This window comes from Stegodyphus dumicola, chromosome 11, assembly GCF_044657685.1.
Source record: "Stegodyphus dumicola isolate Sdum_Otavi_A_Nest chromosome 11, ASM4465768v1".
Classification (NCBI taxonomy): Eukaryota; Metazoa; Arthropoda; class Arachnida; order Araneae; family Eresidae; genus Stegodyphus; species Stegodyphus dumicola.
Window position 1 is genome coordinate 20,145,833 of NC_140778.1, and position 27,352 is coordinate 20,173,184.

Genomic DNA, 27,352 nt, shown 5'->3' on the forward strand with positions numbered 1-27,352 from the left:
TCGTACGAATAGCTTACTCAGAAATTATGTAAAACTGCAGTGCTTTACTTCGCTAATGCATTCTCATTAGAATTGATGAATTTAATACTTGACTTTACTTTTTCTATATTCTCGGCTTCGGGTAAGCGCTGTGATTGCATCCTAATTGATTTAATTGCCGAAAATGGCCTTAAACATAAAACTGAACTATTTGAATGAGGCGTAAAAGGTTACCAGCGAGAATATTCCGTTTGGCATCGGTTGTACCATTATTGGCGTCTTTATCGCTTGCGCCGGCAAAACGGAAAAGTACCAAAATTTGAAAGCTTTCAGATTTTTCTTAAATTATTACTGCCTGATATAGATTTTTTTTAGAGTATAGCTACATAGGATATATTTTTTACATTCCATATTCTCAAATCATCAAATATATTCATACCGCTATCAAATTGCTTAAATTATATTTTATATTAAATGTAAACATGTCAATTTTACTATAATGGACAATTTTAAATGATTTTCTTTTTCTGTGGTAAAATATAATTATTGCTAGTTTATTTTATGACTAAATATTTTCTTTTCACTAAAAGAATCTGTTACTAATATGCATAATCTTGTATATAAATGATTTGATGTATTTTCCACTCGTATATCTTCTAAGTAATTTTGTAACTTTCATCAAATTTAATACAAAAACTGAGATTAAATAGAAAAATTTCAATGAATATATATTATAAAAAATCCGTTTATGTATAAAATGTTACGGAATGACCCAAAATGATGAAGTTATTTAGAAAATGAAGAAACTAGAAATTTGAGTCAATTTAAAATCAAGGTATACAAAAACTACTGAAGAAACGAGGAGATAGTGAATAATCCTTTAATTGAAACATTACCCTTTTATGGAGGTCTGCGAAATCGCCCCCTCCCAACATACGCGCGGGTTCTAAACTTTCTTGAAATGAGGTACATCAACTTAAATAATTCTTAGTCCAAAGGGGCTTTGCCCTTCAGGGATTATTGTTTTCGTTCTGCGATTTTGCGTCAAAACACTATAAATGTCTGTATGACTTTTCCAACTGTTGCCACAAAATATTTACTCCCTGTATTATATTTGAAGAAATTAAATAATGAAGAATCTGCATAAATGTATGTGTGTTTTTCGCATTGTGATAAAACAACGGTACCTAGAGCCATCCAATTTCGAATGCCTTAATTTTATTGCGAATATGGGCATCTAAAAGTCCAAATTTGAAATTTAGAATTTGTTTTATTATAGATTTAATATTTTGTAAAACTTTAACAAATTTTTAGTTAAAAAAACTCAAGGTTTTCAAAGCGAGGAGTGGCAACGTTGTGCAGAAAAACATTTTCATTTCCAGCGCGTTAGACTGCGTATCGGAAATTCTTAAGATACCATTGGTTCAATTTAAAATTATTTTGCGACATTGCTCTTGAACTGAATTTTATGGTTTAAGTGCGAAGAACATGATATTTAATAAAGGTAACACACAAAATGTTAAAAATAGCCCCTTTGGACGTAATTTAAAATCTGAAACCTTTCAGATTTCCTTTTTATATATTATACTTAATGACAGAATGAAATTTTAAATCGTGGATAATTACTGTATTTCCAACAATGCATCGGAACTGAATTTAAGTTAGCTATAGAGACTTTAACACCCATTGCTTTGCATGTTCCGTACTCATCTTTCCGTACATGAATACAAATTCAATCTTACTGTTGGATGTTTTTTTCTGTACAATATTCTAATATATTTTAATGAATACAATTCTTTAACATCTGACTGTTGAAGAATGTGGTAGATCAAATCGCAGTTTGATTTGGTTTAATTTGAATACTTTAGAACCTAATGAAAAATGCAATTAAGGGTGGGGTTGTAAACATGTAGACAAAAATCTTATAAAGTTAATTTGATATTGTTCTGCTGTCCTGACTGGAGTAGTCGCCAAATGTTTTGATAAACTCGCCAAGGAATTGGTTCAGATAAAGTCTACAATATTTACAAGTCGTTATAGTGTTTTGACGTGCCTTTTCAAACTGGCAACGAGAAAACGAGTTCTAAAGATGTAGCGGTCACTTCTCTTTTTATAATTGTTGTTCTATTTACCATGGAACATCATTAGGTAAGTGCCAATCATAGAATTTCTGCAGGAAGGGGGAATATTCTGTCTGGAACGTAATCGAAAAACCACACAATAGAGCTGCACTTCATTTCAAAGGAAGCCCGAAATGGAAATGTGAAGATATGACACGGCAAGAAAAAGATCGTTCTCAAAACTGATTTGATGAAGGATCTAGAATATTTCCTACAGCAGTTCGTTTCATTTATTCATGGTGTTTAAAATTAACTTCCCTTGAATTTTGTCGTTATTTTCTTGCTATGAATCGCTACACTGTTGTTGATTGCAAAAATTCTGAGGAAAGTCTATGGCCATGCATCAATGTCTCGAGCGTCAGTTAAATAGGCGGCTTTGGTAATATTGGCTAATCTTTGGAATATGGTAATAGGTAGTTTGGCGACATTTTGGTAAGGCGATAAAGGTTACTAGCTAGGACTTTAGTAGTGTACATGGATAAAGTCAAGAGTGCGCAGTGCCATTTTTGTGCAATTCTGGGATGTTTTTTAAGTGAAAATAGGTCGACGTGTACATGGATACCGTGTATGTGCAATTCTTAAAAACGCGGGAAGCAGTTTGCGATTCTGCACTTTCTCCCAATTTCGCACCTAATCTTCGTCATGATTAAACATTTTTGTTCCATAAAAGTTCTAGTATAAGCGTAATTTGGCTAGCAGATTGTTGGAAAAAATGTTGAGTAAAAAAAAAATGGCTTTACTTCGTGAAAACAAAATGGCGTCCAAAACAAAACTAGCAGGTTGCTGTAGCAGGATTAGTCGCCAAATTTTAGTCGCCAAGTTACCATAATCCGAAGATTAACCGTAATATTGTCGGCGTTGAAGAAAGCCTGTTTTCGCGTCGAAAAAACAACGATGTGCGGCAGGATTGTCCAATGCATTTTGCATTTGCTAAAATGGAAGTTGTTTTGAATATTTGCTTAACGCGCGATGGGGGCGCTGGAAAGAAAAGCTCCCACATTACTAGAACCTTTATTAGCAAGTGACGTGGCTTCGATTCTGTGCAAACTGGCTGGCTTTATGGGCATTTTCGTGGTGCCGACATGTGTAACATCTTTGCCCAGCATGCGCTTTTATCCGACGTAATTTGATATTTTGTTCCAAGTTATTTCTTAGAAGTCTTTGTGATTTTGCAATTACAAGTGATGTACAACACGGATTGCGTATTGCATGTAATGTTCAGGTTATCTGTAATTACAGTTACATTATTTTGGTTCTTTATTATATAGGTGATGGGTTGCTTTGGCTTTGGTTCTTCAAGTGGCTTTTCGAGTGATGAATTTTTTGTAGGGAGGTATGCTCCGTGGAAATCATTTTAAGGAAAACTGGATCCTATCCACGTTACACTTGGGGAGAAAACGCCCATGCAGCCAGCTCGTTCGCCATCACTCGAACCCCGAACCGAACTACCAGTGATCAGCGGCTTTTACTGCTCAGCCGCTGGTGGGCCCTAGTGTGATGGATTGTCTTCGATTTTTTCATGTGTACTAATGTACTTCCAAACCTAAATACGTTTCGGATCAGTCTGTATAAGTAACTATGTCTGGCTTCGTATTTTTATCCGTAAAATTTATAAAGATTTTTACATGTTTCTGTTTCTGGATGTATATGAGGTACAATATTTTTTTTGGTACTATTCCGTTTTGAGGGCCGTAAAAAATTGCAGCGAAAATATGCGCAAAAGAGCCAAATCTAGCATACGCGCAGATTTCAGATTGCGTAAGTTTATATAGTTCTATATTTCTTAAGACGCCATTTAAATGCTAGTTTAATTTTTAAATCTTTTTTATTTTAAATCATTTTTTTATATCCTATGGATTTAACAATTTGGGACTTGCCCATGACGAAAAGTCTGCGATAGAATTTTGGGTAAAGTGCAGAATCACCCACTGCATGACGCGTTTTTAAGAACTGCACATACTCTGTATCCATGTACACATCGACTTATTTTCACTTAAAAAAAAATCCCGGAATTGCACAAAAATCGCACTGCGCACACCCTTGACTTTATCTATGTAGACATCGACCTATTGTCACTTAAAAAGTAAAAGAAAATTGACAAAATTCCAATTGTTTTTACCCTTGTAAAAAGCGGCAAACAAATAAGTGGGCGATTCTGCACTTTACCAAGAATGTTTTCAAAGAAAAGGCATCATTCATTATAGAAAATTGTTTGAACAACCAACGAGATGACATTATGCTTGAGCGATAACTCGGTAGCGAAATAGCGATGCAGGCATCCATTCAGTTATGTTTAGCAATTTTTATATACTAAATTATAATAATGATCTGATTAGTTATTTACTCTTATGCTTCCATTCAGTCATGTTTAGCCTTTTATATGTAAATTATAATAATAAAAAAGTATTATATGAAATAAACCTTTCATCTAAATTAAAACATCAATCTTGGATAGTAATTTACTATTATACTTCCTTTCTTGCTTAAGGGTTGCCGCAATTATTTTTGGCAGCACTGGCATCAACAATAGTTTGGCGATTTTTACGGCCCTCAAACCCGAATAGTACCTCCCCCCCCAAGTGTCTAGCTTTAAAATTGTAGACTTTTTAATTAATGTCCTGACTCTCAAGTGCTGTGCGTTGGAGATTATAGCTTCCTTTTCCTTCGTATTGTGAGCAGAATTATGTTTGCTAGATCATTTATAGCGTCCGTAGTTGTTGTACGGTGCACACTGGTGATAGTTAAGGCAAGTAGGTTTGTATAGTGAGCAGGTTCTTAGCTTTAATGCGGATGCCCAATCCAGCTTCAGAGAATAAATGAGCTTTAAATTTGCATATACATTATAAACTTGGAAGCAAGATTAAAAGAAATTAAGTGACATTAAACATTAACACTTTGACTGCAGCATCACCCGTGTTCATGCGCGCGGGAAAAATTCCCATCAGCCTGCGCTATCCATATTCGGGTTACAGGTCTTTGAATATTGACAAGGTAAAGCAGGCATTTGAAAGAGATTGTTGAAAGGAAGGAAGGAATAGGATTCTTGTCGATAGGTCCATTCCGTTCACTAAAGTGAATTGTACTTCCTTAGGGTATCAACTTTTAGTTTCTTTCTAAACAACCAGTTCTTGTAAAATATGATCAGTAGTATCTACACAACATTTATTATCACTGCTTATATCAATATTCGAATCAAAGTCTGAAGATATAGGTTTGTTTGTAATTATCTTTCCGAAAAATCTCGACTGTTTATCATCGCTACTATTCGTTTTTTTTTTTTTTTTTTTTTTTTTTTTTTTTTTTTTTTTTTTTTGTGTGTGTGTGTGTGTGTGTGTGTGTGTGAGGCTAGTTGCAGATTTATTCTTCACTGCTAAATGACTCGCTTAAAAATTCTTTAATATTCCTTTCAGACGCTGCAAAAAAATTAAAGCAGCATGTTTAGCCCAAGAAAATTTCAACCATTTTTCACTACATAAAAAATATTTGGAAAAAGAAGAAATAATTTTCGAATCTCGCACGCTTTCTTGCATACATAGTTCTTGAGGATAAATTTTAAACGGAATGCATGTTCCAAAATGTTTCGTTCTGAAAATCGGATCCACCAGCGGCCGAGCGGTAAAGTCGCTGAACAGTGGTACTTCGGTCCGAGGTTCGAATCCCTTGAACATGCTGGTTCCATGGGCGTTTTCGCGCGGGTGTGTGATTATGGCAAAGCCTCGAGAGCTATCTGCCTAAGGGGATAGGGATGCCTTCGTGGAGGTCTTTTTAAGGGAAACTGGCTCGTATACACGTTACACATGGGGAAAACCACGAAAACGCCCATGCAGCCAGCCCGTTCGCGGGATTCGAATTTCGGACCGAACTACCAGTTCCGCTGGTGGGCCCTGGGCGTTTTCGCAGTTTTCGTCATGTGTAATGTGTATACGAGCTAGTTTCCCTTAGAGAAAGTCCTCTACGAAAAAGTCCCTCCCTTTAGACAGATAACCCTCAAGGCTTTGCTGTAACTAAATAAACCAAACCTAACCAAACGTTCTAAACTCCTACAATTGGGAGCCCACGAGCGGTGAGGCCACTAAAGACTTAGTTCCGACCTGTGATCGATTCCAGGCGAACGGGCTGGCTGTGCGGGCGTTTCCATTGTTTTTCCTGTGTGTAATGTGCATACGAGTCACGAAAGCCTCCCTCTTCTTAGACACATAGCCCTCGCATAATTAAATAAACCAAACTCAACATAAAATCGGAAACAGTTGACGCTTGGTATATAACAGCGCTCGTGGCCTAAAGGAGAGTTCTACGAAATTTTACAAGAGGATAAGAAAATCAGACCGTTAGCTGCACATGTTTTGCATTATGATCTTCGTGACCAGGCCAACCAAGCAGAAAGCGGAACCTCATGAACAGACTTCCCTCAATCGTAGATTTCATTTTCTACTCATTCAGTACTTAAACACAGAGACAGTCAGGCATCTTCTCTAAAAGAAGCAAGGTGCTTCACACTCTTTGCTCCATCTTTTCTGCCTCTCCTGGAGAAAATGTCGCTGATGTTTTTCGCCTCCGCCAGACTCGTTTGAGACTCGTTAAGGAACTGGGAAGAGCAGAAAAGGAATCTTCTACTGTGGACCATATATTGCAAACCTACTCTTAACCATATGTTACAAAAGTATTAAAGAGAAATTCTTACAAACGCGCGTAGTAAGATAAGAGTTTTGGCTTCCCTGCTCCGAGAACTCAATCTCACTGCAGGTCCACTCCCCCTTTGGGCACATCGTGGAAGTTCAACTTCCACTATTACCCTCCAGGAGAGCAGCGCACCACCTGCATACGACACCAGGCAGCACCGGTCGTCTAATGCTCCTACCAATCACTTGGGCGAGCCCGTCGCAGCGGGACATTACCCAGCGACACCGGGGGAGACCCCCGGGTTACTAGAACCACGCCGCGCTAGGACTTGCCAGAATCCGAGGCCGGCCAATAAGTGACCTTTCCCAGAGCCTTCAGAACCACCAAGTTCATAAAATTTTATACCCCCGTGGCCGAGACTGCCTAGGTACAGATCCTAGCCAGTAAAACGCGCGTAGTAGGCAACCTTTTAAGCAAAGCTGTATCAATTATTTTACTGTTATGTTTTATAACGTAGCTCAAAGCTTGCCCAACAATGAGCAGTGGACTTAACAAAATGAACTCATGAAATTAATCAACTTCGCTGTACATAATGTTTAGGATAAAAAGCATTACTGAGGTAAATATGTTCACATCACATACATTATATCTTCGCCTTTTCCGTTAGAAGATCATTAAGCACTTTTATGAAATAGCTGTAGCCAATGAATTTGCACTAATTCATTAAATTCCTCATACATTTTTTCTTCATATACCTATCTTAAGCGGTTCTCCGCGTAAGAGGTTAGAATCTAAATGATTAAATCAATTTAATTTTGGCCTGTTCATTAACCCTCATTAGGCCCCACCAGAAGTTAAAGCTGGTTAAGTCGCTGAATACTGAACTCGACTCGGGTTCGAACTCAAGACAAACGGTAGCTGCATGGTTTCTTCCCCCCCCCCAGTGTGTAATATGGATACAAGATAGTTTGTTCTAATAACTCCAACTACTAATGTTGTGCCCATCAGCGGCCGAGCGGTGAAAAGCCGCTGAACACTGGTAGTTCGGTCCGAGGTTCAAGTCCCGGCGAACGGGCTGACTGCATGGGCGTTTTCCTGGTTTTCCCCATGTGTAACGTGGATACGAGCCAGTTTCCCTTAAAAAGACCTCCAGGAGGCATCCGTCCCTTTCCGTGTAGTGCCCAAGGGCGGAGCACGTAATAAGCAAAAAAAAACTACTAATGTATCCCTCCCCATAGGGTCGATAAGCCCTCGTGTGCCTGTCCAATTTCAAATAACCTAAGCCAACCTTTCCCAGGGTTGGCTTGGGTTATTTGAATTTGGACAGGCTCAAATAACCCAAGCCAAAGTTGGTTATTTAATTTTCAGACAGGCGTCACTGTTTTAATCTATTTTTAAGTTCATTAGCAAAGTATAAGTTGCCATATACTTTGTCCCATCACTGGTAATTATGATATTTGAAGCGTTTCTCATTTTTAATAAATATTTCTTTTAGCTCAGCATCTTCTAAGCAACTTGGAAATGGCGTTGTATATGTTGTGCGTGTTCTTCGCATTAATAGCCGCTTTTTTTGCCGATGAAAGCAAAGAAGTTTGTACTGCCGAAGATTTAGCAACTACGGAAGGTATAATTACTGAAGATACTACGGAAGCTGCAGTTACTACAGATGCTATAGTTTCTACAAATACCACCGGAGACACAGTCTCTAGAGAAGGTATATTTCAAGATACAGAAAAACTGGTTCTAGCACTTAACCATTTCGCTTTCGATGTGTTTAAGCAACTCGCCGGTAAAGAAGGTGAAAATGTTTTCCTTTCACCCTTGTCTCTCTCGAGCCTTTTCGGGATGCTTCACTACGGGTCTAGAGGGCAAACAGAACAGGTAAGACATTAAAATCTGTTACAATTATTTATGTTTGAGATTTAAATTTGAATGAAAGCTTAATAAAAAATCTGTTACCATTATTTGTTTGAGATTTAAATTTGAATGAAAGCTAAATCAAAAATCTAATACGATTATTTATGTTTGGGATTTAAATTTGAAAGCTAAATCAAAAATCTATTACGATTATTTATGTTTGGGATTTAAATTTGATTGAAAGCTAAATCAAAAATCTATTACGATTATTTATGTTTGGGATTTAAATTTGATTGAAAGCTAAATCAAAAATCTATTACGATTATTTATGTTTGAGATTTAAATTTGATTGAAAGCTGATTCAAAAATCTGTTGCGATTATTTATGCTTGATTTAAATTTGAATGAAAGCTAGATCAAAAATCTATTTCCATTATTTATGTTTGAGATTTAAATTTGAATGAAAGCTAGATCAAAAATCTATTTCCATTATTTATGTTTGAGATTTAAATTTGATTGAAAGCTAGATCAAAAATGTATTTCCATTATTTATGTTTGAGATTTAAATTTGAATGAAAGCTACATCAAAAATGTATTACCATTATTTATGTTTGAGATTTAAATTTGAATGAAAGCTAGATTAAAATTCTATTACCATTATGTTTGAGATTTAAATTTGAATGAAAGCTAGATTAAAATTCTATTACCATTATGTTTGAGATTTAAATTTGAATGAAAGCTAGATTAAAATTCTATCACCATTATTTATGTTTGAGATTTAAATTTGAATGAAAGCTAGATTAAAATTCTATCACCATTATTTATGTTTGAGATTTAAATTTGAATGAAAGCTAGATTAAAATTCTATCACCATTATTTATGTTTGAGATTTAAATTTGAATGAAAGCTAGATTAAAATTCTATCACCATTATTTATGTCTGAGATTTAAATTTGAATGAAAGCTAGATTAAAATTCTATCACCATTATTTATGTCTGAGATTTAAATTTGATTGAAAGCTAGATCAAAAATCTATTTCCATTATTTATGTCTGAGATTTAAATTTGATTGAAAGCTAGATCAAAAATCTATTTCCATTATTTATGTCTGAGATTTAATTTGAATGAAAGCTAAATCAAAAATCTATTACCATTATGTTTGAGATTTAAATTTGAATGAAAGCGAAATCAAAAATCTATTATTATTTATGTTTGAGATTTAAATTTGATTGAAAGCTAAATCAAAAACATATTACGATTATTTATGTTTGAGCGATTTGGGGACTCCTTTCTGTTGATAGAGCTCCAGTCGTAATTGTCTGCCAGAACGCCAAATAGTAGTTTCTTTGTATTACATAGTGAGTTACCGTGCAATGACGTAATAGTGAATAAGCGTCCGGTGGCTTTTTCTTTCCAGATTTCCTGTTACTTAGGCGGATTAATCCGCAGCTGCTGGATAAGAACATCTACACGTTCATCAAAAATAAAACATTATTGAACTATTACTGATCAAAAACAGGAAAATAAGCTACTTTCTCGAATTATATATTAAAGGAGAAATAAAACATCAATATCTAACTGAATTGATGGTTCAGAATCTTTGTATAGGAGAAAATTTGAAAACTGGCAGATTCTGATAACATACATGATCAGATTTCAATAGACAACCATACCAAACAATGAATGTTTGACTCGTCATAATTCAAATTTTGAGTTTCCCTTAGAAAGTCCTCCACGAAGGCAACCCTCCCTTTAGGCAGATAGCCCTCGTGTGCTTTGCCATAATTAAATAATCCAATTCAAATTTTGAGCAAATGAGAACACTTTAATTTAGTTAAAGCTTTCCAAATGTGTAATAATGTACTCTTCTGCATTAGGTGGCCTTTATGATAATAACCATTGGTGTCAGGCATATATTTCAAATTACAAAAATATTTCAAATTATGTAAATATTCATGTTTTGATACTTTTAAATTTAAAGAAACCAGTTTTTTAAAAATTGCAAAATGTAACTCCTTGCAACTTTTCTTCAGTCCTTATTGCTTACGAAAATGCTATGCTCATTGTAAAAAATAAAGCAGAAAAATTTCATTCCCATGAAACAAAAATTGGAAAAGAAATTAATTTCAAAATTTATAATTTTTTATGCCACTTCCAACTTGCTTTCATGGGTTAGTAATTTTTTTAAATCAAAATAATTACAGATTGTTACGCTGTGTACATAACTGCGAAATACACATCAGTTTGGCCACAGTTTGATTAACCAAAGCAAAATAAGCACGCGCCTAAGAGCACGCGCCTGAGAGGTTAAGCACGCGCCTGAGAGGTACCAGAGCCCAGGCTCTGGTACCTCTCAGTTTTTGGGATAAATTCTAATTCTAGCCGATATGCACTGAAGCACTAAATTAAGAAAGCTTTCTTTTATGTAACTGAACAATTATTTCAGTAGAAATTTGATCTCGAAAATTTTATTTTTAGCAATAAAATTGCTTATTAAATTTTATTTTATCTTACAATTTTATTAATTTTCAACTATTTTAATAACAATAAATCATGAATTAAATAATAATTACAATTAAATAATTAGCAAATCATTTAAATAATTAATTTGATGCTCATTAACTATTTCATTTTAAAATTATTAATGATTTTAAGTCATTTAATTTATTTATTATTTACTGTTTTTGTTCCGCTTTCCTGATGGTCTTCCACAGGGCTCTGGCGCTTCTACTTTCAGAAATCAAGCCCTGACGGAAACTACGATGCAACTAAACTAATACAGAGAAAGAATGGGGGAAAAGAGGCATAGACGTTTGTTGAGAAACTAAAATTTTAAGTGCTTATTGCCTTCAAAGGTCAAGGCAACCCGACCTTGTTGTCTTAATTTGATCACCAACATCCAGATTCCGACTTCATCGAATTTTTGCAGCACCGATTTCGTAAGGAGTCAAATGTTTTCGGCAAAATTGAATGAAATCGTCAGTTAATTTCAAATTAATCTGGTGAAGATTATTCGGTATTTCTTACAGCGGCCCCCAACCATATTTGGCGATTTCTAATTTGCGCCAAAATCTCGGCTGTAATTTTGCCAAGCTCATGAAGTACGAATTTAAAACTAAACACAATATGTAATAATAATACTCTCATACCGTTTCCTAAGAATATTTTTAAGCATTATTCTATGGAAATTTCCGGTTATGTTTTTACCACCAATCCTCGAATTCCATATCACAGATTATGTTCCTACTGCATTGATATAAATATTAACGAGACATAGTGCACAATAAAAATTAAGCTTTATTTCGGAACTTCGCGCACACTGCCCGACAGCCTGCCTGTTTCGCTCTGCTCGCTACTCGTAAGAAATTTCTCCTCTAGGGTTGCCACACTTATCGGAGGGCGCAAGGCGCGCTCCTTATCGCCATCACCACAGAGTTTCCCCCCAGTTCCTTTAATGGCTATTCAAAGGAACGACATAGGTTATGAAATTATCTCAGAGTATCCGTGCTGTCGGGTATTTTTTTTATGATTACAAAATTAGAATATAAAATTAGAAAAGATCAAAATGCAATTCAATATATAACAAGGTATTGACACATATAATAAACATGAAATAACAAGAAATATGTTAAGATATGAATTTTAAAAAAATGTTTTAAATTGTTATGTAAGAAGCAAGTTTCTTAGGGAAGTGAACATGTCTTCCCGATCTGGTGACAGTTTGTGTCTTAGAGAGTTCGTTTGCAGATTTATTCTGCTGAACTGTCTTTAAGTCTTTATTTGTTTTCAGTTCAGGCAAATTAGAATCCGAAAGCAAATAGGCTGGTTTCACACGGTCTATAGACACAGTAGATTTCAGACCGTTAATATCAATTGTGAAAGTTTTGTTCGTTCTAGAAAGAACTTTATGCGGACCTGTATATGGTTGGCACAGAGGTGGCTTTACTCGATCGACACGTAAGTATACATGCGTACACGACTTTAAGGTAGCACTTACGTAACATTTTTCTTGGCAATGTGCAGATGTTGCTATTGGATTCAATTGTTGCATTCTATGCCTAAGATTCGTGATAAATTGTGTGTCATACGGAGATATCTTAGATGACGTTATCATATCACTAGGCAGCTTGAGAGTTGTGCCGTACACCAGTTCAGCACAAGATGACTGTAGATCCTCCTTTACGGCTGTCCGAATACCAAGCATAACAACTGGTAGTGTTTCAGTCCAGTTATTGGTCTCGTGAGCCTTGAGAGAAGATTTTAAATGTCGATGAAATCGTTCAACAATGCCGTTGGACATTGGATGATAGGCTGTTGTTGTGATTCTGTTCGTACCCAAAATGCGCGTAAATTCTGCAAAAAGTGCGGATCTCATTTGAGAACCTTGGTCTGTTGTTATGATCGATGGGCAGCCAAAACGAGATATCCAACAGTTGAAGATGGCTCTGCAAATGATTTCCGTTTTCATATCCGGGATGGGAATGGCTTCAGGCCATCTGGAGAATCTATCTATTAGAGTCAAAAGGTACACGTTGCCTTCTGATGGAGGTAACGGTCCGACGATATCCATATGGATTTCTGAAAAACGTGCATCAGGAAGAGAGAATGTGCCCAGTGGTGCTTTAGTATGCCTAGTAATTTTCGATTTTTGCCAAGATTCACAGGATTTCACCCAATTTTTGATATGACGTTTCATATCGGGCCATACATAACGAGAACAAATAAGCTTCGTAGTAGCTGCAATTCCTGGATGTGACAGATTATGCAGATGATTAAAGATGAGTCTGCGAAAGGAATTCGGAACAAATGGACGAGGAATGTCTGTTGATATGTCACAAAGAATATTACCATCAGAATATTGGCACGGTTTAAATTCCAGTTTCAAAGATGATGTGTTGTTTTTGAGAAGGTCTTGTACCTCCGGATCATGCCGTTGAGCTTCCGAAAATTTTTTAAAATCCAAAAATGGAGATTTTGTTATGGAATCAATTTCGATTCTTGAAAGAGCGTCAGCAACGACGTTTTTTGAACCTTGCACATGCCTAATATCAGTAGAGTACTGAGAAATAAAATCTAAATGTCGCAATTGTCGAGGTGAACATTTATGAGGGTTCTGTTTAAAAGCGTATATTAACGGTTTTTGATCCGTATAAATTATAAAATTTCTGCCCTCTAACATGTGTCGGAATTTCTTAATTGCAGAATAAATAGAAAATAATTCCCTATCGTACGCGGACCATTTCTGTTGACTTTTATTGAGTTTCATAGAGAAAAATGCTATAGGTTCCCATGTTTGTTGAGACAACTGCATAAGTGTGCCGCCTATTGCGACGTCTGAGGCATCTACCCAGATGCTTAGCTGGGCTCCTGGAATAGGGTGTCTCAAAAGGGTAGCCTGAGCAATGGCATTTTTGGCAGCAATAAAGGCTTGTTCAGCATTCTCGTTCCAATTTAATTGTGGGGATGAATCCTGAACACGAGAACGAGATTTATTTTTATTAATATAGCCTAACAATTTTATTAAAGGAGAAAGAATATGTGCTGCTTTAGGTATGAAACATCTATAAAAGTTAAACATGCCTAAAAATCGGCGAAGCTGAGTGAGAGTGGTAGGTTGAGGAAAATCTAAAATACATTTGACTTTGTCAGGAAGAGGTTCAATTCCGTTTTCACTAAGGTGAAAACCTAAGAAATCAATAGATGTTTGACCAAAGGTGCATTTTGAAACATTTATGCAAAGTCCATATTCCTGAAGTTTGGAAAATAAAGCTTTCAAATGCCTGCAATGTTCCTCAGAATCTTTAGAGGCTATGAGCAAGTCATCGACAAAAGCGTAAACGCCTTCTAAATCCCGCGTGACTTCATCTATAAAACGTTGAAAAGTCGCAGATGCATTGCATAAGCCGAATTGCATACGGATACTTTCGAATAAACCGAATGGTGTGCATATGGCGGTTTTGTGGATGTCGGCTGGGTTAATTGGTATTTGATGGTATGCCTTAATCAGGTCGACATGACTAAAAATTTTAGTACCGTGCAATGCAGCAGTAAAATCGGCTAAACATGGAATAGGGTATTTGTCTTTTATTGTTTGAGCGTTCAATGCTCGATAATCTCCTACAGGTCTCCATTCCAGACTTCCCTTTTTTGGAACCATGTGAAGTGGGGATGCATAATTGCTGCTCGAAGGTCTCAAATGCCCCAATTGCATCATAGTTTGAAATTCTTGTTTTGCTATTTTTAAGCGATCTGGAGCTAACCGACGAGGTTTTGCAACCACAGGTGGACCTTTAGTTATGATATAATGAACGGTGTTATGTTTAACAGGTTGGTTAGGATCTGGTAATCTAGTAACTGAACGAAATTCTTTTAAAATTTTGTGATATGGTGTATCACTAAATACAGTTTTTACTGAATAAATGCTTGTATTTTTCACGCAACCGACGGTTTTAAAATGCGTTTTTAAATCTTTGAGACATTTGTTTCTGAGATCAGGGACCAATTCAAAGAAATGGAGAAAATCTGCTCCAAGAATGGGTGTACTAACATTTGCTATAAGAAAAGTCCATGTAAACTGTCGTCTTAATTTGAAATCCAAAGAAAGTGTTTTTTGACCATAAACATGAATAGTAGAAGAATTAGCAGCGAAAAGTGTTTGTTGGGACGAATTCCGTTTTTGAGAATTATTTGCTGGAAGTAAGGACACGTCAGAGCCGGTATCGACCAAGAATGAAAGGTTTGTTCTACGGTCACGAACGAACAGGCGACGTGAAACTTGAGGCAAAGAATAAGTCGCCTCTATTCTTTGCTGGTTTCGTTTCTCTGCCATGAACAAGGTTTTGTACATTTGTCATCTCTACACTTTTTCCCAAAACGTCTATGATACCAGCAAACAGAATAATCTCTCCTTTTGGAATTGCTTCTTTCCTTATTGCGATCTCCGCGATTTGGCGAGCGACCACGAGAAAGAGAAATGCGATCAATACGTTTGTTTAATTTTTCTATTTGTTTAAATAATTTATCCTCAAGAGACTGATCGACTGTGCGAGAAACGGCACAAGTCCCTGGGGTTGGATTTACTTCTAAAATTCTGTCGGCAATTTCTGCAGCTTTATCTACAGTTAAATTGGACACCGCTGCCAAAATAGACTGAACAGTCGAAGGCAAACGTTGAAGGAATAATTCTAACATTAAGTTATCAGGAACATTTAAAGATTCTGCTCGACGTTTCATATTTCTAAGCAAATCGGAAGGTTTTCGAGAACCTAATTCTTCTCCAGATAATAATTGGCGAATTTCTTGCTGAGAAGATTCTCCCGAACGATTTATTAACTCAGTTTTAAGCTTTGCATATGGATCAATAGGGTCTGGTTTCATAAGTAAATCCCGCACTACTGATGCAATATCTGGAGGAAGATGAGCAACTACATAATTATATTTAGTAATGGATTCTGTGATAGGTTTGGGGGTGGCAAGAGCAAAAGTACTTTCACACATAATAAACCATAAAGATGGGTCTGATCGGTTATAAACCGGAATTTGGACGGCATAATCATAAGACATTGTGCAAGGTTTTTAAGCCAAAATAAAAGCAAAAATTTAACTAAAGAAAATTAAATGATAAGTAGAAAACAGAATTATAAAATGATATATAATTAGTACTCATCTGTGATTCGGAGGATGAAAACCGATGTAATCCATTACTTCTGGTTTGGAGATCTTGAGTGATGGCTTGTAGTCAAAACCGAAAGTGCTTGAGAACTGTTCATACGATTTAACACAGTCCGGGTTACCATTATGGTAACTTCCGGTTATGTTTTTACCACCAATCCTCGAATTCCATATCACAGATTATGTTCCTACTGCATTGATATAAATATTAACGAGACATAGTGCACAATAAAAATTAAGCTTTATTTCGGAACTTCGCGCACACTGCCCGACAGCCTGCCTGTTTCGCTCTGCTCGCTACTCGTAAGAAATTTCTCCTCTAGGGTTGCCACACTTATCGGAGGGCGCAAGGCGCGCTCCTTATCGCCATCACCACAATTCCATAACTTTATTATTCTATCCCATGTAATTGTCCCAGTCAACTGAAGCACTTTCACACATATTAAGCCGTTACTCTATTTCATAGACGTCATCTCCTCTGGCCGTGAATACATACATATAATAGCGCAGTGACTAACGATACTCTGGAACTGGCTGAACCAATTTCCTACACGGAGGCCCTTTTCGCAATTTGTAACACGAAAAATGTAACACGGTGCTAATGTAGATTTACATGGCGAGGTATAAGGACACGCAGATTTTGTCAAGATATATCAGTTGGTTGGAGATTCAATCTCGGGGAAGGGGCTGCTATAACATAGTACGAACTCTTCTATATTTTGGTATTTTTTTCATATTGGGCACTAAGCACCATCCGTTATTAAAAAAGTAACCGCCACCTAAGGTTTAGGACGAGATTTTTGAAACCTGGATCTTAAGTTCGAAATAAGTAAATTCCATGTTCTTTAATATAACTCACTTATTTGATTTAGTCACACGCCGAATAATGATGTTTTGACGCGCTAATGCAACAAGTTTCTGCGGGATTTTCTTGTCCTGAAAATTTATGAACATAACATTGTTTCTTGTAGTCTTAGCACCTTATGCCTCTAGGATAAAGCAGAGAGCCATAGGCCTCACTGATTGAGAATGCACAGTTGATCTTATATTTTCCTAGAAGTTCCACAGCTGCACAGGCCATGACTGTTTACCCGCATACTTGTATTGGCAAATTTATGAATATTACATTGATTCTTGTTGTGTTAGCACCTTATGCCTTCAGGATAAAGCAGAGAGCCATGGCCTTCATTGCTTGAAAATGCACAGTTTTTCCCATATTTTCCTAGAAGTGCCACAGCTGCACAGGCCATGACTGTTTGCCCACATACTTGTATTGGCAAATTTATGAATATTACACTTATTCTTGTAGTCTTAGCACCTTTTACGTCCAGAATAAAACAGACATGGCCATCATTGCTTGAGAATACACATTTGATACCATATTTTTCTAAACGTGCCACAGCTGTACAGGCTATGACTGTTTGCGAGCATACTTTTATTGGCAAATTTATGAATATTACATTGATTCTTGTAGTCTTAGCACCTTATGCCTCCAGGATTAAGCAGAGAGCCATGGCACTCATTGCTTGAGAATACACAGTTGATACCTTATTTTTCTACAAGTGCCACAGCTGCACAGGCCATGACTGTTTGCAAAGCATACTTGTATTGGCTTGGGCGTTGTGATTCTCCCTTATGTCCTTCGTGCGGTCAACACCAAATTTTTGACTTTACCCATCTTGACTCGTGCTCTGATTAAAGTTCAGATATATTGGACGGCTAGAGATCTAATGGCGTCATAGCCAATCATCTGGGAACGTGTAATTAATAGTCTTAGCACCTTCAATAATCTCTAACAGATGAGTTAACAAAATTTAAATGAAATATATATTAAACACAGAATTTCCGACCAATCTTAATGGCTTAATGTTTACTGTATCTTTTAGCTTGGATGTATTTTAAAGAGTGATTCCTTAACGCAGGGATTCCCAACCCTATCCTCGCGGATACCCACCGCTGTGCGATCACAATAAAAATGCTTTAGTTTTCAACCATGTGATAATAACCATGTGATAATAAAAATGCTTTAGTTTTCAACTATGTGAAAGTTTTCTCATTTTTAATGAAACAGAAATTGCTTCCACACAGGTACCAGAACAAAGCGAAATGCGACCGATCTCTTCTTTTTATGTGCATGCATTATTACACTCTATCCAACTATGAACTCACCTTGAAAAATTAAATGGTCTCCGCAGTCCAACAGATGCTCTAGAATAAAGGTTCTCAACTGGTGGTACGCAAAGAAGCATAGTATTTTTAACTATTAAATTCAAAAATTAAAACTCCAACATCCTGATTGAATTTTCTCTCTAACACTCGTAAATTTATGCGATCTGAGCTTTCTTCAAGAGATTTGTTTTTGGTGGTAGTAGTTCTTAAGCTTTTGGTTCTAAAGATTTTCAGTTTTTGTTTAGATGGTACGCGGTAGTCAAAACATTGAGAACCACTGCTCTAGAATGTGCTCTTAGGCACAAAACGGTTGGGAACCCCTGCCTTACGTGTTACAAAATTGCAGGATCTACATAAACGATTTAAGGGGACGGTGGACTTTCAAAATTAGTTTTTTAAGCTTTTGTGTTTTCAACAAGGAATTTTATACATATACGTATTATAACATCAGTTTTTTAAAATATATGTTCAAACTTTTAATTTATTTTAAATAAAAAAAATTTTAAACAAATTAATTATTTTAATTAAAGATTTAAAATGCTCCTTGCGCGCTAATTTTCTATATTTTTCCTTTAAGTTTGTTATCAAGACTTGACAAAAGTTTTTGTGTATCCGTTATTGAATATGATAGATCAGAAATTTTTAAAAAGGATTTTTGTGAACTTAGACCCAGTTTTCGGAAAAATATCACCTTTTGTTAAGTATTATCACAAGTTTAAATTTCTTAAAAACCTCATATCCCAAAACGCATACACATATCTATTGCAACATATAACAAGATAGTTTCTTCCAAATATCATTCATTTTTAACTAAAAATGAGACGCATGGATCATTTTCAAGACATACAAACTGCGAAAAATGTTATTTTGAAAAATACCGAGTTTAAAGTTTTTCTTCAAACTTACCGTTAATACATGGCCATGAGAAACAGCAAATTAACATTAAATATGAATATGTAGACACTATATAACATTTTCGTATCATTTAACTATTTTTAATCTCATAATATTAAATACAACAAATATAAACAAATCGCTAATTGGTATGCGATTCAAAGTTACAGGGAGAAGCAATTTATGCATTATATCCAATGAAACTTTTAAAATTCATTCGCATCATATGTTTTACCTTCATTTGTTACATTTACATTATTTTTTAATGCTTTACAATAGTTTTTACTATTTCTGTTTTTTCCAAGCAGGTAAAGTTCTCTTTTTGCTTTGGTTCAAGCGACGTTGATCACGCTTTTTTGCAATGAGTAGAGAAAACGAGATTTTCTTCCTGTTCTAGGCGTATAACATTCACATAACCAAAGTTAAGTTCATTAATAATTGTCAATAAAGACATTTTTAGCCTTTTTTTCAGAAATAAGCACTTTTTTGGGGCAAATATATAAATTATTACATTAGTAAATAACTGTTGAAATACATTTTTTTTAGATTTTTCTCCAAAGTTTACGTTTTTGATACATTTTAAATGCTTGTAATTTCTTTAAAAATTATAATATTTGAACTCTATTTTTTACATACGATGTAGTTATGTATATGGAATATTATGAGAGTAAAAACACAAATTCAATATTTTGGTTGATTTTTAGCTATTTTAAAGTCCACCGTCCCCTTAAGTAGATCCTGTCATTTTTCTGTCCGTTAGAAATTAAACCCTAAGGTAAAATTATTTTCGTTCATAACTTTTGCTTACAAATTGCGAAAATAGAAGAAAAAGAAAGGTGACGGTAGGCTTTTAGTTTAAACAGTTGCTGGTGTTTAATGCGTATGATTACTAACGGAAGTTTGAGGATATTATAGAATAAATAAGAGGGGATTTTGCACACACACATTTTATTTTTTAATTACATTTATTCGTTGAGAATAAACCTAGGTAATTGGTCCATGATATGAGAAACTGCTGCATAATTTAAGATGACTGCAGTTATATTCTTAGTAAGTGTTAAATCTGAAATTGAATTGCTAAGTGTTCTTGGATAATTACTTGACACCATATTAACCCTTAGCGCTCCGTACGTTTTTATTACTGCCTACCAGCAACTTCGGCACATTTTCGCAGCGGAACGAGTGTGAAGAAAGATCTTAATCTAAGTGAGAAGAAATGCACGTGCTTGTGAATGTTTTTGATTTTATTTATTTTATACATATGCCCCTTCTTGTAAATCAAATTTTAAATTTTGTAATTTACCTTTGGTGATACACTAAAATGTATTCTATCCGAAATATGTAATTCTTCCGTGACATTCATCTAAGTCTTCCGGCGACTCTTCGCTTTCACTTTCAATAACTACCATTCGTCGTCTCTTTGGTAGTATCATTTCGGAACCACTACTTGAAGTGTCAGAATTATAATCAACATTGTCTTCCACAATATCTTCTAACAATGAAAAATCAAACACATCTTCACCCTCTTTCTCCATGTTGCTAACCGTAAAATGGGTCAAATAATGTTTCAATCGTAACAGTAGCGAGACTGAGCACGTTTTAACTACAGATAACAATTGCCAACGCCGACGATTCCGTAACATCTTAAGCTTAATCATGCTAGTAACATCTTAAGCCTAATCATGCTAAAAACATTGGGCTCCGCAACGGAGCCTACGGAGTTACGGAACAAATGACTGACGGCTCCGTAGCGGGGTTACAGCCGAAAACATCGCGGCAAAAACATCGCAGACGAAAACGTCGCGGAGAAAACAACGCAAGGCGAAAACGTTGTGCTACAAAACATCGTGGGAGAAAACATCGCAGTTCTAAAACATCGCGGTACAAAACATCGCCGTCGAAAATATCGTGGTAAAAAATAAAGTATCTACAAATTATCGCATGACGATAACATCGCAAACATGCTTTTTTCAGGCTTTAATAACTATACATGGATATTCCCGTAATGATTTGTGAGCACAAGATGGAAAGAAGGATAATTTTTACTTTCATATTTTTTATTAATCAATAAATTTTTGCTGAGAAAATAAAAAAAACTTAAGCATAGAAAATTAATGCAACTTATAGCATTGAATAGAATTTTAAACCGACATAGTTAACTAACAAAGGCCATTAATAAATCAGTTTTTGTAAAGTTTTCACTGGTAATTTTTCATGAAAAGTATAATCTATAAGTTGCATTTAGTTTTCTATGTTTCTTCTTACTTTTTCAGCAAAAATTTATTAGTTAATAAAAAATGTGAAAGTAAAAATTATCCTTCTTTACATCTTGCGCTCACAAATAATTATGGGAATATCCATTTACAATTATTAAAACCTGAAAAAAGCATATTTGCGATGTTATCGTCATGCGATGATTTGTAGATACTTTATTTTTTACCACGATATTTTCGACGACGATGTTTTTAAACTGCGAAGTTTTTGAACTGCTTTATTTTCGACGACGATATTTTGTACCGCGATGTTTTAGAACTGCGATGTTTTCTCTTTGCGATGTTTTCTCCCACGATGTTTTGTAGCACGACGTTTTCGCATTGCGTTGTTTTTTCCGCGACGTTTTCGTCCGCGATGTTATCGGCGGACACCCCGTAGCGGAGCCAACGAAGAGCTAAGGGTTAATATTAAAATGTTTCCTGAAAAGAAATGCATTTTCATTTCATGTGAAATATAGCACACACCACCTGAACACATTGTCTACCATATAACCTTGCCACGCGGTCGCGCATGCGCAAGTAGCTTTGACTTCACCAAAATTTCGCTGTATTTGACACGTTATTGTGCATATACTCTTTGTCCAATTAAAAAAAAAAGTTTGTTTATGTGCTTTCAGCTACTTAATGATGTATTTAGATTAATTGTAGCATCTGTAATTTCGAAGATATAAGCATTCGCCCGCGCCTCAACTAATTCCTTAATTTTTGCTCATACATCAAACCATTATGGAGGAACATAATCCTAAGTTAAAAACAATATTACATTAGAAAGTTCAAATCTGTCATACAGGGTTCATGGCTTGACGCCATACTCTCAGCCTCCCATCGGTATTAATTAGTCGGAATCGAGACTCATCACTCCTTGCTGCTCATTGCAAGTCCACTATAGTATTTTCTGTATTCTCTTGCCCAGTCAAAAGTGCAGCTAGATGGCATGCTTTGTGTAAAGGTACTCTCGTAAGTCTACAGTTTCCGAAGCTTGTATGGTATGGTGAAGCGAACGTTGCACTATCCTTTTACTGACTGTACGACTACCGCCCTGATACGCAAACAAAGTAGTCACCCTTCTGATTTTAATGATTTTAAATATTTTCCGCCACAAAATATTGTACTAAACGGCCCGACCCCAACTTATATTCTCCACAACAAGCTAAAAGTGGGTCTCTCAGGCAGCCGTCACCTTGAAGAATATTTTGTAGCTCTCCCTTGCTACCCCGCACTGGAGAATTAAGTCAAAATTCCGTGTGAGGGGATCACCCGTGGCCTTCGAGATAACATGGCCTGGTTAGCTGCGAGTGACGTCACGAAAGGCGTCCGATCCTTCCGTGACTTTCTTTGCTTCAGAATTGAATGCGAGCGTTTCGTTCGATGTTTAGAGTGTTTTGTTTTTAATAATGCATAATGATTAAATTTCCAGAGACTTGACGGGAAAACGTATATAAAAGGTCGTATATTCATTTGCAGTTAAGATTAATAACTTAATAAATATTATTTTTTAAGAAATATTCACGAAATTTTCTATGCCATGTTTTAGGTTATCTTGTGCATTTTTTTTACACTGTATTGTAATAATTTGTTAGGATACACTCAAAAAAGAAAGTTTTGAAATAAGGAAATAAAAAGGCTGTTATTTATTAACATAAAAATGTCTTTACAGTTGGAGAAGGAGAGGAATGAAAAGATTTAGAAATATAAAGATTTAGAAACTAACAAAAGTAAATATAATTTAGCAAATTAAAAGACATAAAAAATTATTTTTCCTTGAAACTATATTTCAGGGCTTCCAAACACTATGCAAATATATTTTTAATTCATTTAAATTACTATCTAATAAAATGAAAAGCAGTTCAAAAGCCACAGAAAAAATTTAAACCTCAAAACTTTGTAAATTAAATAAATTACAATTTTCCTGCAACATTACAGAAAACGAATAATTTTCACATATTTATATGTTATCTATAGCAATAATTATAATAATATTTACGTCATTTAATACTATTTACATTATTACTTATATGTAGATGCATAATAAATAATATATTTGCAAATAAAAGCCATCCATAAAATGTTCCACAAAAGCGTAAAATCAATAAATTTGCCAACGAAAATCTCAAAACAACTATACATAGAACAAACCATCATTTCTGTCTAATTAGCAAATACTGTGCAAGTTGTACTAGTATACTGAAGCAATAATTAATTGCAATTGATAATTTATTTTGAAAATTATGAAGTATTATCAAATAATAAGGAAACAGCAAAAGCATTAATAAATTTAAATGTAAAAGGTACATTATTGAAAATATATTTGAACTGCATCATATTTAGTACACTATTTTTAAAAAATGAAACAATGTCATTTACATACTCATATCTTTTCCATCACGTATTCTTGACTTTTTTAAGTTTCCTTTTAAGTTTTGTTCTTTCTCAAAAATTCATTAAAAATATGCTTCTCCATCTTAGCTCTTTTTTCCTTCTTGCTCATCCTCTGAGGGGTTGGAATTTCAGATAAGTATTTTGGACAACCAGAAAAAATGCATGGGTAAGCATCGTTATTTAATTTAGAATGCCCTCTACACATCTGAATAAAAGTACCTTCGTTTGTTGGTAAATAATCATAGCGAATAATATCATCTTTTCGAAAATATTTTTCACACACAACGCTGCGATCACTTGGAATAAAATCTTTCCTTAAAATTCTTTTGATCCATAAATCCCGTTTTACTGTATCTTTTGGAAATTTGAATACTGATACATATTCGTTGGTGCCATCGTAATTGGATTTGCATGCTGGAACGCAACATCTTGCAGGCATGATGAAGACAGCTCTACATAGACGTCGATCGTTATTCTTGTTAACAAATAAGTTAACTAGTAATCTCAATCTAAAAACGAAAATATCCTTAACAACATTACTTAAATTTAGCAATAAAAAAGACACGAATAATAAAACAATACAGCACGCGATCAACGTAATAAGAAGTCTTCGCTTGCAGTGTCCACACAATGTAGGGCGAAGGGTGAAAGTTCAGACGCCTTACGTGACGTCAAATCACGTGACTCTGCAGCTGACCAGGCCATCTAATCTCGAAGGCCACGGATCACCACGGAGCACTAGCAGCTTGGGTTGCTGGTGGTCCGTGGTGCCACTTTAGCTTGTGGGAGAATAATTGGGTTACGGTGAAGAACGCCACAGTTTACGGGAAAGAACCAGGCTCCAAAGCTGCCGGAAGAGATATCTGCCAGCACAATGCACGACTTCCTGGGGGGGGTAGTAACCCTTAAAACGAACCTAGGATCGAATCAAGATTATTTAAATAAATTTAATCTTTTCTATATCACAGAACAATCCACATTTCAATAGAAGCATGTGCCAGTTTAATACTCCCAAACAGAAAATATATTTACATCAACTCAGTTATAAAGCAATATTTTTCTAAACGTAAAACATTATGTACCTATGTGTGTGCACTTAATTATGGCAAAGCACACTAGGGCTATCTGCCTAAGATGAGGGATGCCTTCGTGGAGGACTTTCTAAGGGAAACTGGCTCGTATACACGTTACACATGGGGAAAACCACGAAAACACCCATGCAGCCAGCCCGTTCGCGGGATTCGAACCTCGGACCGAACTACCAGTTTTCAGCGACTTTACCGCTTGGCCGCTGGTGGGCTATTATGTACCTGACTTGTATTTCAATAAATAAAGAATGAAATAGAACGAACACATTAAATCTTTTAATAAGTTTGGTTTACTTAATTATGGCAAAGCTTACCAGGGCTATCTCCTATGGGAAGGGATGCCTTCCCGGACGACTTTCTAACGCTCTTTCGAAAGATTTAACGGTGATCAGCAGGTATTGTTAATGCAAGTAATTGCTGTAGCAGGAAAAATGCAGTAAGTTTTCCAATATGAATTCTAGTTGGGGATTGTTCATCTTTTATACCTTCTCCATTTCTAAATGAAATTACTTGCAAATTTCTTTAGATTCTCTAAAGCTATTAATGTTAAAAAAATGCTTAAATGTAAACCTCTGAAGAATCAGCGCTAACGTGTTACATCCTTCCCCAATCTTGTCCGTGAAATTAGTTCCTGGTACTTATTATTCAAGAGGAAAAAGTAGATTTAAAAATTTAGCTAGACAGCAGTAGTCTACGACATTCATTTTCAAGCTTTTTTGCCCCATACACACCTTTCATCACTGGTGGACTATTATTCATCTTCCTTCTCAAAATTTCTCAAAACAAATACATAAACATTCATTTAAATTTACATTATTTTCAAATTGTTTCAAAACGTCAACAAGAAAAAATACATTTAACATTAATACGTAAACTTCAATAAGACTTGTTTTTCACATTCATAGATGAATTTAAATATTTAACAGATAAATAAAAAACTGACCTAATTCCACCTTAGATTATGAAATTCTTCCTATGAGAAATTCTCCCTTGGTTAAGAAAGCTTGGTCTAGGATAAATTTTAACTCAGTTAAACAATTGCCCTTTTGTACCCGTGACGGAGATTGGAATGCTTAGAACTTGCATTTAAAAATCGTATTTTAACCCTCCCATTTTTAAATATCGGTTTCTTTCAATCCCACCTTTCACAAATTCGATCGTTTGGCCATTCTCATTTTAACCAGATTTAGGTATTTGAACTTAACTGAGATTAATGCATTTGGCCGACTTTCATATTTCGTAAATTTAAAGGAATAAATGAGACAAAATAGAATCCTATTTATCCGAACTAATTGAGATGGAAGAATTTAACTCATTTCGGATAAGCAACGGTAACTATCAGCTCGTACTACACACATTTAATGTAACATGACTCATGCTACCACAATTTAAAATGCTTTCAACATCCCTTAGGCTGTTCACCACTTAACAGTTTAACTTTCCTGCCATATTGTGACCAAAAATAAGCATATTTTTTATAACTAATTTTGTATTCCAATCGATTACATGAACTCAAATCAGCGGTCAAAACAGTTACATGTATTGTATTTATTAATTTAAGATAATTAATTACGGCGAAATTAAAGCATTTTTACTTAAAGTTGGTTTTTTCTCTTATGGAACTGAGGAACTGGAAAGAACACTTTAATGTGAAAGATTAAAGTGTGGAGATACAGTGGATGGACAAAAATATGGAAACACCTTGTGAAATGCATGTTTGAAAAGAAAGATTGATTTTAATGAAATACGTAGGTGGCGCTGGTGTTTTTGACTACTGACGCCACCTATACAACTTCGTAAATGTGCTAAACAGTTCAGTTGTTGTCGGAGTACTGTTATGTGAGGTTGCATTGTATTATGTCAGAGTTAACAGACCTCGAACGTGGGCAAATTGTTGGAGCACGTATGGTAGGTGCTTCCGTAAGCAAGGTAGAGGTGTTTAGTGGTTCAAGAGGTACTGTATCAGAAGATTTATTCCGCATATTTGAAAAGCGGAAAAACATCATCTGCTAAATCACAGCGCGGACGAAAGTGTGTCCTGAGTGATCGTGACAGACGATCATTAAGGGCAACTGTGACGAAAAATAATAAGACCACAGCTGCAAAAGTTACTGCTGAAATGAATGTTGTGTTACCGAACCCTGTGAGTACCAAAACAATTAGAAGGGAGCTTCATAAACAGGGAATTGCTGGCTGTGCTGCAATTGAGAAGCCACTCTCATCAGTGATGCTAATGCCCGTAACAGGAAAAGGTAGTGTTTAAGTCATAAAGTCTATAGAGCAGTGGAAGCGAGTAATATGGTC

The 27,352-nt window shown here is 35.5% G+C and overlaps 1 protein-coding gene across 1 annotated transcript in view; it reads left to right on the plus strand.

Moving 5' to 3' along the window:
- Window positions 1-27,352, plus strand: part of LOC118202887 (iripin-8-like) — a 52,043-nt gene that overhangs the window by 16,368 nt on the left and 8,323 nt on the right. Inside the window, exon 2 of the mRNA XM_035375106.2 lies at window positions 8,215-8,600. Within this exon, the coding sequence (XP_035230997.1) occupies window positions 8,241-8,600 (360 nt within the window). The 5' untranslated portion in view covers window positions 8,215-8,240. The remainder of the gene's footprint in view (window positions 1-8,214; window positions 8,601-27,352) is intronic.